This window comes from Mustelus asterias, chromosome 4 (genome assembly GCF_964213995.1).
Source record: "Mustelus asterias chromosome 4, sMusAst1.hap1.1, whole genome shotgun sequence".
Taxonomy (NCBI): Eukaryota; Metazoa; Chordata; class Chondrichthyes; order Carcharhiniformes; family Triakidae; genus Mustelus; species Mustelus asterias.
Genome location: NC_135804.1, coordinates 22720602 through 22735182, shown reverse-complemented (window position 1 = coordinate 22735182; position 14581 = coordinate 22720602). Strand labels below are relative to the sequence as shown.

The following is a 14581-nucleotide window of genomic DNA, read 5'->3' as shown; positions in this document are numbered from 1 at the left end:
CACTTTGAGTGACTTTGCCTGTATTGGATCTGTAGATGATCGCCACTGAGGTGGGTAGTTGGAGTCGGGAAATTTCCTGACCCCAACAGACACTCCTCAATTTAAAGGGTCCTGTTAGACCCAATTTTGCTCTAGGGAGGCAGGGATGAGATAGAGTCGAGTCCACCGCCCCCAGAAACAGATCGCAGGAGGCCACAAAAGCAGGTGAGTACCGAGAGGATAGGTTAGAAGACCCACTTCGGTTTTCTGGGCTTTTATTTTAGAAGCCAGTTGGCACTCTAAACTTCACCCCATATATCCCTTCACCTTGCAATCCAATTCCCCATGGTCCGTCCGTGCCAATCTATGCCCCCTACAAACTCCACCCCCTCAAACCCACCTTGACCCTTCCATGCCAACTTACCTCTGCAGCCACTCTCATGCCCCCACCAAACCAACCCCGTGGCCCCTCATACCCTAAGGCCATCTCCAGAACCACTCACCCAGTATCTATCATGGCAGACACTGTGTTCCACGAAGATGAAAAAACTATTAACTTCTAACAGTCGAATGAAACTCTCACTCATACACAGTTCATCGTGAAGAAAAACTCCCATTCATGAAACCCATTCAAAGCTTTTACATTTCCTCAAGTGGTTAATCTCTAATAAATACAAATGAATTTATAATCTGTCACCACAAATACAATTAATCCTTCAATAGATTTTAAACTGTCAATCAAACTGTGTACTGAGAACCTGCTGCAGAGACAACTGTAGATTTTGAACTCAGCCAGGCATTCATAGAATCCTTACAGTGCAGAAGCAGGCCATTCAACCTATTGAGTCTGCACTGACCCTCCAACAGAGCATCTTACCCAGACTCCCTCCACCCCACAAGACTCCCCACTTCCTTGGATGCCTGAACTAATACCTACATCCGCCCCACCCCCACACACAAAACTATCGTCGATTGTCATAAAAGCCCACCTGCTTCTTTAATGTCCTTTAGGGAAGGAAATCTGCCATCCATACCTGGCCTGGCCTACATGTGACTCCAGGTCCACAGCAATGTGGTTGACTTTATGTTGACTACTGCCCTCTGAAATGGCCTAGCATGCCAATTAGTTCAAGGGTAATTAGGGAGGGACAACAAATGCTGGCCTTACCTGTGGCGCCCATATCCTGTCAAAGAATTTTTTTAAAGAGCAAATAACATCAACTTCCATTTGAACTCAGGTTATTTTTTAAAACACTTTAACCCTGTGTGTCTGAAGTCAAATAAAGATTAATACGGAGAGGAAGGCTACTTCAGAAAGATAGCAGAAAGTACACAGCTTTATGAAACTGTGCTCCAGGAAGGAGTTAGTGCCTTAAAGGAGGATAATTGAAAAGAAGATTAGACCAAAAAAAAACTCTGACAACCTCAAGAATATTTTCTTGACACTGTTAAGATTAATCTTAATATTGGCCACTGTTGTTTCTATATTTTATATCCTTCCGACGGCAAATAATTAATTCAAACACACCTTGACATATTTAACTTACTGAGTCTCAGAAAGAGTTAAAATCCTGAAGGGTGCGCAAGAACGTGTGCACATTCAAACTGTGCTCACTCAAAACACTTCTGCTGAAGCCTCAGCCTGTCCAAAGAAATTACTTTGGTGCTGACCCATAAATCCAGGCCATCTTTGTTTTAACAAGCAGGAGACCTTTGGCTGCTTTATGGCAGAGCCCCAACCACAAGGAGTCTCGAGTTCTAACTGAAATCATAATCATTATGAAGGAGGAAATTAAATATAATATCAGTGGAGAATATTTTCATAGCTGAAACCTTCTGAGGCCCATTCCAGGCCCGCTCGGCTAGCAGTGCTTACTAATGTTTTGCCCTCTGATGGGGTTTGGTTCATTATCAAATTAATCAAATCAAGATGCCCAGGGACTGTGAGTCAGTACTCCCTGTATGTTAGGCTGAAGTTCTTGCACACAGACACAGCCCTCACTTGCACAGTTATTAGAAAAGATTATAAGTTACCTCCGTGGTAAAATTACTTCTAACACCCGAAAGCAGCAATCTGGATAAAACATTCCAGTGTTTCAGGGAAACACCAAAAATAATTTAATATATAGAACACATGCACTCACACTAAAAACCGTCTTTCAATTTTACCATTTCAATTATCGCCCGTATGAAACTACTTTGGGGCCAGGATTCCCAGAGACACAAGTCCATTGTGGGGAAAGTTATAAACAAGAAGAAAAACTAATGAAAAAGACAGATCAACTAAAACATATCAACGCTTTTTGTTTGTACCTTTAGAAATATCAAGCTTTAAAACTCATTTTCAGAGGTAGATATTACCCTCTAAATGTGTCTTCTTTAGCATAAAAAGTCTCACTGAGATACACTGCCTCAGCTCTGTTGCAAATCAGTTATCAATTATCCAGTTAATGGTTTTATTGCCAACAGAACATTACATATCTACTTTTTAAAATTCCGAAACCCAAAAGTTAGAGATCTGATCTCTTGCTAATCAGAGATTTTTTCTGAAGAATGCACCTTAATGTCACATGATAACACATCAGTAGTTACTGATTCAAGTCATCTGCAACTAATCTCAGGAAATCAATCTAATTTGAAGACTGGTCAAAAGCTATCAGATTTCCAAATTTGTAATGATTAAATAATTGGAGTTTTGCATCAGACTTGCGTTGAAAGATTGATTTTGCTGATCTTTGCTGATAGGGTATACCAGTTCCCCAAGCACAAACATGAGGGGGTTTGACCAAAGTCCGACTGAACTAAGCCTCCAAGCACTTTAATGTTGCCCCAAGATTTTTGGGTTGGTGAAATGGGAATGGGGAGGGAGGTGGGTTGCGTGAAATGAGAAGCTGAGTTTGGTTAGCATTTGCAGCAGGTAATGGTCAGTTAGATGTCTGTAGACTCGTGCCAAACCCCAGTCTTATGACTGGTTTCCTGAAGACTTATCAACTGGCTTGGTGTAGAAGTGCCGTGCAAATATGACACTGCCCCCAGACTTTCAGCAATTGGGAGACCTGTGGGAATCCTGGTGGAAGACCAAAGTGTGGAGGCAAGCATTTCTTATAAGCTTTTAAGTGTTCCATTAAGTAACAGTGTTACTGGAGCCCTCGGAGTGTCAATCTACATTGATGCCAACAAGTCCTGATTGCTGAGGCTCTAAACATCCTATTGATGGGCTGCCTTTAATATGTCCTGATAGAGATGCTCCTATTTATTTATTTCTTGTTTGCATAGTTGCAGAGCCAAGCAATACCTCGTCAGTGGCGAGATGTAGTTCCTTAAGCCTGCCTTCAAGTTTAGTCAAGAACACTCCTCAACAATCTGAGGCATTAGGCGTGATCTTACCGGACGTTCATGCCTTGCAGTGAGAATTGAGAATTTGGCGCGCAGCCAAATCTCTGTTCACTGCAGCGGGAGCAGAAAACCCCACCAGCGTGAATGGCCATAAGATTCCGGCCATTGTTTGGACTGCACCACAGCTGCTGCCTGGATGGTCTTGGTGACTCCACTGACGGTGGGTGGCTGCACAGAGACCTTGACCATCAACGTGGGAGATCGAAGCTGCTTGTGGACAAGCAGTGGGGTCTACCATGAGAGTGCGGTTTCTCCATAGATCCTCACTCAGGACTGAGAGCCACGGGAGGTAAGTTGGTTGAGCTGCATCTGTGATGGTGCACATTACTGCGTTGAGGTTTTGCGTGATCATACTGATGCATGGTGTGCTGCAGTTGAGTCAGTGATGGCAAGAACAGAGATCTTTGGAGTCTTGGCTTGTGATCCCCATGAGGTACTGGTCAATTTGCTGTGGAAGCCATCGTGCGTCTGCAGTCTGGATGAGGTGCTGCCTGCATGTGAGGGCTTTATCAAAAGTAGATAAACAGGGTAGAGATCATGGCCTGTGGCCATCTGGGGTAATGTTCTGTTCCCTCTTAACGCTAGCATTGTGATGCTGGAATGTATTAGAGACTCACTTCCTTATGCTCAGTTTTAGGCACCATGTTTTACAGTAATTTGCCAGTTTTGTAATATTGTCGTTCACTATCATAGAAATCATAGAAACCCTACAGTACAGAAAGAGGCCATTCGGCCCATCGAGTCTGCACCGACCACAATCCCACCCAGGCCCTACCCCCATATCCCTACATATTTACCCACTAATCCCTCTAACCTACGCATCTCAGGACACTAAGGGCAATTTTTTTTTAGCATGGCCAATCAACCTAACCTACACATCTTTGGAATGTGGGAGGAAACCGGAGCACCTGGAGGAAATCCACGCAGACACGAGGAAAATGTGCAAACTCCACACAGACAGTGACCCAAGCCGGGAATCGAACCCGGGTCCCTGGAGCTGTGAAGCAGCAGTGCTAACCACTGTGCTACCGTGCCGCCCATAAATATATATCTTCTAGCCCAGGGAAAGTCTGAGCCTGTATGCTACAACAGATGCCACCTGCAGAGGTAAAGGTAAATAGAGAAGCTTCTGAGACACATTAATGGTCTGGGACAAAAGGTCCTGACGTTCTTTGACTTAAGTAAAAGCAGAAAAATCCAATTAAGACTGTCTTTTATATTAAGGTGCCACATCTACAGACCGGTCTTGGATGACAGTGGGTTAGCCAATAGCCATCATGGGCCTGCTGTAAATTCAACCTCGGCTTTTTAAAGGTTCTATTTGATTCCAATAAGAATCCTTTGCGAATCAGGTTACAGAACCACAGCACAGTGTAAAATGGGCTGACAGCACCAAATTACCTCTGATTGAACACCAATTGACAATATCAATTAGTTAGGTCTAAGAAAGTTGATGTGGAAAATGGGAGAAATATATCAAAGGTGCAAGTAGAGGATATTCTTATGAGATGAAGGGCCAGATTTTCACAGTCTTTCTAACTCTACAGATATTTAAAAATTGCAGGCATACCCAGATGTGGAAGTCACACCTCCAGTTCTGACAGATCCAATTTTTGCCAGAGGTGGAAGAGGGCATGACGTGATCAAACAGGAGGGAACCCCAGACTCAGCAAGGCCATTAGAGTTAAGTTCAAATGGACCCAAGGTTTGCTGTTCCAAGGGCTTTAACCCACAGTATGAAGGCATGAATTGATGGAGTCGAGGTAAATTCCTTTGAAGGACAGATAAGGTCTGTATAACTGTTGTGGTCTGTGGTTTTTTAATTCCTCCACTCTTTAAAGATGAAAGAAAGCAGTTGAAGTTGTTAATGAAAGTTTTAAAAAGTCCTATCTGATGACTGCTTTGATTGACAGGCAATCTGGTATAGCAAGAGGAAGCATCACCATTGGTTGTGTAATTTCCATAACATTGGGAAGCATCAACAAAAATTGTATTATGAAAGCTTGGCTGAGCTTCAAAGCTACATTCATTTCAGCAGGGATAAATTCATGGTTTGACAGATTAAAGAGTCTATTAAAGGATGTAGAGAATGAGTAGATACTTGTCTGTTTTCGTATGAGATTAACCACTTGAAGAGATTTTAAAGTTTTGAAGGGTTTTACGAAAGGGAGTTTGGTCACATGAGCATTGGTATTGGGGAAAGGCCTAATAACTATTAAAACAATTGGCATAAGAGTTCCAGAAAACCAAGGCGGACCTTCCAACCAGATCACTTCAACATTTGCCTACCCCCAGACTGCATATGGCAGGCCCGACTCTATCTGCACTTGTCCCCCCCTACCCCAGGCAGAAAATGTGCATTTCTGGGTAATTTGCAAGGTGAGCTGGGAAATTTCCTGTCTTGAGCTACCTACCTCAGTAGCCAAAATCCATGCCTGATCTGAACTTAGTTGCTGGGACAGAGTCAGGTGAGCTTTACCCTACATCCAGCTTAACTGGAGGGCCTGATGTTGGCACAGAGTGACTAACTGAAGGCACATGAATCTCTCGCTATAACTTTCCTCATCTTGATGAGCACAAAAAGCCAACAAATTATAAAGTAAAGTTTTTTTTTGAAGTTTATTTATTAGTCACAAGAAAAGCTGACATTAACACTGGAATGAAGTTACTGTGAAATTCCCCTATCGCGGAGACGATGGGAAAGCGTGACACAATGCCGTCTGGAATGTGAACTAACAAATGGGATGAGTAATGTAGACAAAGATAAAGCAGGTTGAATTGTTCTGATTGGAGGAGCTCAGCATTAGCAAGAGCAGAGGAGCAAATTAATTATCTTGTAAGGAAATTTCTCATCTCAGCTCCAAGGCTGGATTCGAAACAGGAAATAATATTAATATCACGTGATATTACGTTAGCCATGGATATCAGACTATATGTAGTATCCTATCAGATGCTGAAGTAAATGTCAACACGTTTGAAAAATCTGATACTTCAATGTTGTCTATTGTTTCGTAATAAGATAAAATGATATCAGTGTTTATATAATGCCTTTACATTCAAGCTCTGAGTAGTTCACACAATGACTCATTCTTGAAGTGCAGGGGCTTGTTATATAGATTTCATATGCCTGCAATTCTGCTGAAATGTCAACTTTTCCAGAATCTCCGCAAATTCTTCCAACAGCTGATTCCAACACAAATACCAAAGCAGCTTGCATTAACTGTCATCGTCCGCTTGAATTCCACGACTAATATTGCATTGTGAATGTGCCGATACAAAATACAATCAAATAAACAATTTCTGGTGTGTGTAAAAGATCCCATGCCACTCGCTGAAGAGCAGAAGGGGAATTTTCCAGTACCCTGGCCCACATTTATCTCTCAAACAACACCACAGAAAAAGAGAGAATAGCTGGTCATTTATCTCACTGCTAGTTGTGGCCCCTCCTTGTGTGCAAACTGGCTTCCGCATTTGTCTGCATTACAACAGCAACCATACTTGAAAAAGCGCTTTGGGGCAGTCCTAGAACATGAAAGACTCTAAACAGGGCTTTCTTCCTCTCTCATGGAGATATGCAGGACAATCAACACTCTGCCCGGCTTTGTAATCTTCATGAGGCTCAGAAGGCTAACATCATGAAGGCAGTCTAGTTACTTTTCAGATCTATTATTCATATTGTTTTAAAATATATCTATTTCCTAATGAGTAATAGCCGTGCCCTTTCTGAATTGTGGTGAGGTCATCTGCTAAATCCAACTAACTTATCGGGTTGGATGGCTAAGTAGTGCACTTGGAACCAAAACTGTCATGTTGTAGCTTTCCACAAGAGGGTAATAAATTTTAAAAAGGTGACTGAATTTCTGCCCAAAGATCACATTATCTGTACTGCAGCACTCTTAGCAAGTCAAATGAAGTGCCAAGACCAACATACAGACTTCAATGGGAAATAAAATTGAGTATGGTGCAGAGAGGGCTTTCAAGTTCGCTATCAGCCCATTTAGCACTGACCAAATTCTACTCAAGAGCCAATACTTCTGGTACTGGCTCCATAAAGGAACAGTTTTTGCTGGAAGATTGAAGGCATTGTTTCAGGAGACAAGTTTGTGTCGTTGCTGAACAACCAGGACGATGAGTCTGTTGTCCATTGGAGCTATTTTGTTTTTCTGACCAATTCCCCTTAACTGAAAGAAGTGTGCACAAAGGTCAAGTGACAAAAAATCCGAGAGTGAGCACCGTGTGTGGGACTGGAGTCACAAGTAGGCCAGAATGGACAGGGCAGGCAGATTGTGTTCCCATAGGGACAAGAGTCACCCAGTTGGATTTTGGAACATTCTGGCAGATTGCATGCGCCATTATTTTCTGGTGCCAGCTCCAGCAGGGTCACAAGTTGGCATTTTGAGTTCCATGAATGCTACCAGCCCTCAAATGACCAACTTTATTGTGTTCCGTTTCAGAATTTGCCTGAACTATAACCAGCAGGAGATTACCTGCACTTAAATAAATATTGTACTGCCTACTTGTCCAGGCTCCACTCAATTATCACAGAATCACAGAATCCTACAGTGCAGAAGAGGCCCTTTGGCCCATTGAGTCTGCACCAACGCATGAAAGGCCCTGACCTGTCCACCTAATCCCACTTGCCAGCAAATGGCCCTTGGCCTTGAATGTTGTGGCATACCAAGTATTCATCCTGGTACTTTTTAAAGGATGTGAGGCATCCCGCCTCCACCACCCTCCCAGGCAGCGCATTCCAGACCATCACCACCCTCTGAGTAAAAGCGTTTTTCCTCAAACCACCCCCCCCCACCCAACCTCCATCCCTCATTTTTAACTTGTGTCTCCTCATAACTGACCCTTCAACTAAGAGGAGCAGCTGCCCTCTATCCACCCTGTCCATGCCCCTCATAATCTTGAACACCTCAATCAGGTTGCCCCTCAGTCTTCTCTGCTCCAGAGAAAATAACCCAAGCCTGTCCAACTTCTCTTTACAATTATGCCAATCTTGTCTTTGCGCTTTTTTTCCTGTTTTCTCTTTGACTAAACCCACCTGAATTAAATACTGCCCAAATGCAGTCACTTGAAACAGGCAAGTCAGCAACTATGCCATGAGACCCAGTCTTTGCTCCAGCTCTACAGGCTCATTTCTTCTCTGGGTGTTGAAGAGTGCGGGTGAGAGAAGATTACACCCCAAGGTTACAGTCTTGTAACAATTGGTAGAATTCTTGCTTGCAATCTATTTTAACGTTTAAAAAGCACCTTTGCAGTTACGCATATTGTATGAGTTTTTTATAAAAGGTTGCTAGCACTATGTTTTGCTTCTAACTATTTGGGATCCCACCCCAACCAAAGGAATTCATTACACATAAAGGGCATGGCAATATTGAACTGGGATCAGTGATGGCTTTACAACAACTTTGCTAAGACTATCCATTTGCATAGAGTAAACATTTAGTTCAGGTAAGCCACAATGCGCCACTGCCATTATTACTACCATTGATGCCAGCAACAATTAAAGGTAAGACAGGAGTAATAGAATGACACTCAGGGTCCTTTTATGTTTGGTTCAGTTAAGCGGGAAAGATCAAATAGTGCAACATTCATCGCTTTGCAAGTGGATTTGTTTCAAAAAGATGAGACGATTAGATCAACATTAGTTCCTATTTTTAATGCGTTCTTCATAAAAGAAATAAAATCTACTGCAGTGTTTAAATCGATTTATTCCCTTCAGAATCCACATCAAACATATTCCGCTATCTGAAGTATTTTGATGAATTAACTTGTGTCAAGGAACAATTTTCTTAAATGAGTTTATTAACCTGCAGGCTCTGGCAGGTCAAGGAGAATGTATTGGACTCGCTTTGCGAGAGCCCCATGTTAGAAACCAAGGGGTACTTACCAGTCTCAGCAGCTGGACACTTGCGTATGGTGAAGATCTGCCCAAGGTCATCATCATCTTCTGGCAAACCCTTCTGTAGCCGCTGTAATTTGCGCAGGCTCTCACTGCGTTGGTGTTTCATGGAGCGTACGTGCTGAATAAGGTTAAGTTTTGCCTTCGTAGAGTAGTTACACAGTGAACAATGGTAGTAACATGCCTCAGCCTCCACCGTGCTGTCATGTTGCTGCAAGTGCTAAAAACAAAGGAGAAAAAGAATCAATGTTTAACACTACTGACTAAAATACCACTATTTAATTATATGTTTTTCACAAATGTATTTTCCTTCTTTTTATACAAAAATATTTACCAAATCTGGCTATTTCTTTCCTCAGTTTACTCTCGTAAGAGAGGTACTGAGGTGGTATAGACAACACAAATTATTCATCTGACCCTTAGCCCACAAAGAGCTTTACTCGAGCTACACCGTACTGAAGTAATGCTGCCTCATTTCATGTTTTTGATGTATAAGCGGAAGCTGCCAATTCATAGAATCGTACAATGGTCACAGCACAGGAAGAGACCACTCGGCTTATCTATCCATGTCACTTCTTGGCAAGAGCAATTTAGTTAGTCCCACTCCCTGGACCTTTCCTCTGGCCCTGCATTTTATTTTCCCTACAGATGCTATCCAACGCCCTTTAAAAGCCAAGATTCAATCTGCCCCCAACACCCTTCCACCTGAGGATGAACCAGTACATCACACCTTTGTACTCTCGGCCTCTAATCATTCTCTTAACTTCTCCTCCTACTTAGAATGATTGTGTTTCTCTGTGTTTCCTGCACCATCTTTAGAATTGCACATCACAGTTTACACAGAACAGTTTATGTTCTTCCGAACAAAATATGTCGCTTTACGCTCCTCTGCATTAAATTTCACCTATCACATGTCAGTCCGTTTCTCCAGCTTATCTATTTCCTCTCAATTCCACCCTCACAATTCACCAGGCTTCCAACTTTTGCAGTAAATTTTGAAATTGTGCCCTCCACACCAAAGCCCAAATCATGAATGTCAATCATGGGCTGGAATTTACTGCCCCTTGCTGGGCGCGGTTTTGTCAGGTGGTGGGGGGTATGTAAAGCAAGTCAGGTGGCCAACCTGCCACTTTCCCGCCCACCCCCCGACCAGGTCAGCATAATATGGAGTGGCCAGCTACAGTCCATGCAAGGCCCTCAATTTGCCTCCACCACCTTAATACATTGGCTGGCGGCAAAGGGGGCAAGAGTAGATAGGCTGTCTTTTCAGCAGCTTTGGTGAAAGAGTAGGAAGAGTGGGATTACCTAATTTAGGGGCAAACCCCATATGCTCTTACCACCCCCCCACCCCCTATACCTTCCCGCATGATCTTCAAAATACACTCCCCCCCCCCCCCCGACATTTGCTGGGACTGGAGCTGCCAGACAACCAGAATGACTGGCAGTTCTCAAAGGTGGGAATTCATCCCATTGTGGAAAGTCAGTATGTCTGGTCCCCACCTTGTTAAGGCTGCCTGGAGCATGTTATAGCTGTGAGGCAGCTTCGTTTAAAGTCAGTCAATTCAGGACCAATTTTTCTTCTGATGGAGGGGGTTAGTTGGCGGGACACACACACACACACACACACACACACACACGACAGAGTACGCCACCCTCCCACAAAATTCATGAAAAGCGGTGGTCCTGTCTTAGCAATGACCTGTGGGGAACTCCAGTCTGACAAACAACCATCTCACTCAACCAACTGGATAGTAAATAAAATAACCATCCACATGCATCAGTTTACTTTCTCTTCCAATGATGGCGCATGTCATTCCCCGGTTCTGATGCCAAAGCATTTGTTCTTGACTCCAGTGTCCTTCCTGAAACAATATGTTAACTAACAGCCACTGAGATCGCCAAAGGCTAGAACTTTTGAGTTTCCCCAATACATGAAGATAATGTGAACTGGCTGGACAGTGGTAGGGAGAGGAGGTAATAATAGAAGAAGTCAGAAACATTGGAAAACCATACGTCTAGAAGTGAGCAAGGGGGCAATTTCAAAAACCTGGGTGGCACAGTGGTTAGCACTGCTGCCTCACAGCACCAGGGACCAGGGTTCAATTCCTGGCTTGGGTCACTGCCTGTGCAGAGTCTGCACATTCTCCCCGTGTCTGCGTGGGTTTCCTCCGGGTGCTTCGATTTCCTCTCATAGTCCGACAGACGTCCTGGTTAGGTGCATTGGCCATGCCAAATTTTTCCTCAGTGTACCTGAACAGGCATGGGTATGTGGCGACTTGGGGATTTTCACAGTAACTGCATTGCAGTGTTTTTATTAATTAATTCATGGGACATGGGCGTCACTGGTTGGCCAGCATTTATTGCCCATCCCTAGTTGCTCTTGAATTGAGTGGCTTGCTGGGCCATTTCAGAGGGCAGTTGAGATTCAACCACATTGCTGTGGATTTGGAGTCACATGTAGGCCAGACCAGGTAAGGACGGCAGATTTCCTTTCCTAAAGGACATTCAAAGAACAAAGAACAAAGAACAGTACAGCACAGGAAACAGGCCCTTCGGCCCTCCAAGCCTGTGCCGCTCCTTGGTCCAACTAGACCAATCGTTTGTATCCCTCCATTCCCAGACTGCTCATGTGACCATCCAGGTAAGTCTTAAATGATGTCAGCATGCCTGCCTCCACCACCCTACTTGGCAGCGCATTCCAGGCCCCCACCACCCTCTGTGTAAAAAACATCCCTCTGATATCTGAGTTATACTTCGCCCCTCTCACCTTGAGCCCGTGACCCCTCGTGATCGTCACCTCCGACCTGGGAAAAAGCTTCCCACTGCTCACCCTATCTATCCCCTTCATAATCTTGTACATCTCTATTAGATCTCCCCTCATTCTCCGTCTTTCCAGGGAGAAACGTGAACCAGATGGGTTTTTCTGAAAATCGACAATGGTTTCATGGTTATCAGTAGATTTTGAATTCCAGATATGTTTAATTGAATTCAAATTCCACCATCCGCCATGACGGGATTTGAATTTGGGTCCTCAGAACATTAGCTGAATTTCTGAATTAATAGTCTAGCGATAGACCACTAGGCCATCGCCTTCCTTGACAATGTAAGCCTACTTGTGACACTAATGAATAAACTTCATCCAGCCACCAACATAACTCAGGAATTCAGAAGTACACTGCCTGTGATTTTTAATTAGTTATTTTACTCAGAAAACCCCAATTATGATAAAAGGCCAATTTTCAAGTAAGTGTCAATGTTTAACTACTTGCAATTCTTCAATACCACCCTCTGTTCTGACAAGCCCCTGACACTTTAAGCTAGTGAATCTGCTATGGGTCCTTGAGTTGACCAAGAGTGTGAGGATGAGTTACAGCTAGGCCAGTTCGGAGTGAAATCCGGTAATATTTTCTCACACAAAGGGTAGTGTTAATCTGGATGCTATATCCCTCAACCCTTCTGAGTTTAAACTAAATTAAATAAACTGAGGGACAAAGCAAGAAGGGCCGCCCTAAAAGGGGAACCGCCCAAAACAAAAACAAATCACAAATAAAACTTAAACCATCAAACCAAAATGTGATTAAGAGGGGCAATAAGGTGCCCAACGTGGATGGAAGATCTCGATGCTGCTTCCTCAAGATGTGCAAACTCTGAGCCAATTTAAATCGTCAAGACTGAGATTAATCTATTTATCTGAGGTAAGCATGTTTGAGGCATTGCAGAAAAGATGGAAAAAAGGAATTTAGGTATGCAATATTCATGATCTAACTGAAGGGCAGAGAAGGCTAAAGCAGCTGAATGATCCACTTTTCTTCCATGTTCCAAAGAATCCTTTGAAGCTTCCCAGGTGCCCAATGTGCAAGGAAGGCCTCAATTTACTTTGATTGTACTCAAGCACCCAGCCACCAACTCAATTTCTTATTTTCACATCCCACAGTTTCATTCTTTTGCAACACCCACATTGCTGTAGCCCTGAGATAGTCCTTGTAAACATTGAACTGAAGAACGCACTTGTCTTTTCAGCTCTGTCCTCTTTACTAAGCTCAAGAACAATATTTCTCCCTCATTTCCTTTGAAATTTGTTGTCTTTATTTCTTAAACAAATCTAAAATTGTATAGTTGCTATGTTATTTCAGCAGTTCTTTTATGCTTTAAGAGCTTTCCTTTTGTTGCCCTTGACCATCTTCTGTCACTGTATTGAATGTTCTTGCTTTATCCCAAAAAGCTTCCATCACTGATGACTGTACCTGCTGACCAGATTGGCCTTGCACCCCCACAAGTCTTAACAAATGCATTCTGTCTTTGATGAATGGTAATGTCACTGGACCCTAGCAACCCAGAGGCCCAGGCTAATGCTCTGGGGATATAGGTTCAAATCCCATCATAGCAGCTGGTGAAATTTAAATTCAAGTATTAAATCTGGAATATAAAGCTAGTCTCAGTAATGGTGGCCATGAAACTATTTTGATTGTTGTAAAAACCCATCTGGCTCTCTAATGTTCTTTAGGGGAAGTTTGCTGCATTTACCTGTTCTGGCCTAATTTTGACTCCAGACCCACAGAAATGTGGTTGACTCTTAACTGCCCTCTGAAGTGGTCTAGCAAGCCACTCAGTTCAAGGGCAATTAGGGATGGGCAACAAATGCTGGCCCAGCCACTGACATCCACTTCCCATAAAATAAAATTTTTGAAAGCCTGTTTTATTTAGTCTGGACCCATTCTCCTTTACCTGTGTGAGCATCCTTCTATAACATGTGCTGCGAAGCTTAATGGTTGGATGTTATTCTTACTTTTGACTTTCCATTTACTTACCTTGAATGCTATGACCCTATCTACTAGCTGGGAAGGCGATGGCGATGGCCTACTGGTATTGTCGCTAGACTATTAATCCAGAAACTCAGTTAATGTTCTGAGGACCTGGCTTCAAATCCCACCACGGCAGATGGTGGAATTTGAATTCAATAAAATATATTTGGGATCATGATGACCATGAAACCATTCTCGATTGTCGGAAAAACCCATCTAATGTCCTTTAGGGAAGGAAATCGGCCATCTTTATTTGGTCTGGCCTCCATGTGATCCAGAGCCAGAGCAACGTGGTTGACTCTCAACTGCCCCCTGAACAAGGGCTGGGCAATACATGCTGGCCAGCCAGCCAGCAACACCCATGTCCCATGAATTAAAAATAGCTGCCTCTTCCTCACCTCACCTCATGACATACTGTGCCTATTGTTTAGCAGCAATATGTCAAATACAGCTTCAGTTCAAGCCTTCCCCATAGGATTTTAATTTGTGTGGCAAT

The 14581-nt window shown here is 43.3% G+C and overlaps 1 protein-coding gene across 1 annotated transcript in view; it reads right to left on the bottom strand.

Annotated features, from left to right (window-relative positions):
* Positions 1-14581, bottom strand: part of zfhx3b (zinc finger homeobox 3b) — a 327286-nt gene that overhangs the window by 184237 nt on the left and 128468 nt on the right. The window contains exon 3 of the mRNA XM_078210650.1: positions 9272-9503. Within this exon, the coding sequence (XP_078066776.1) occupies positions 9272-9503 (232 nt within the window). The remainder of the gene's footprint in view (positions 1-9271; positions 9504-14581) is intronic.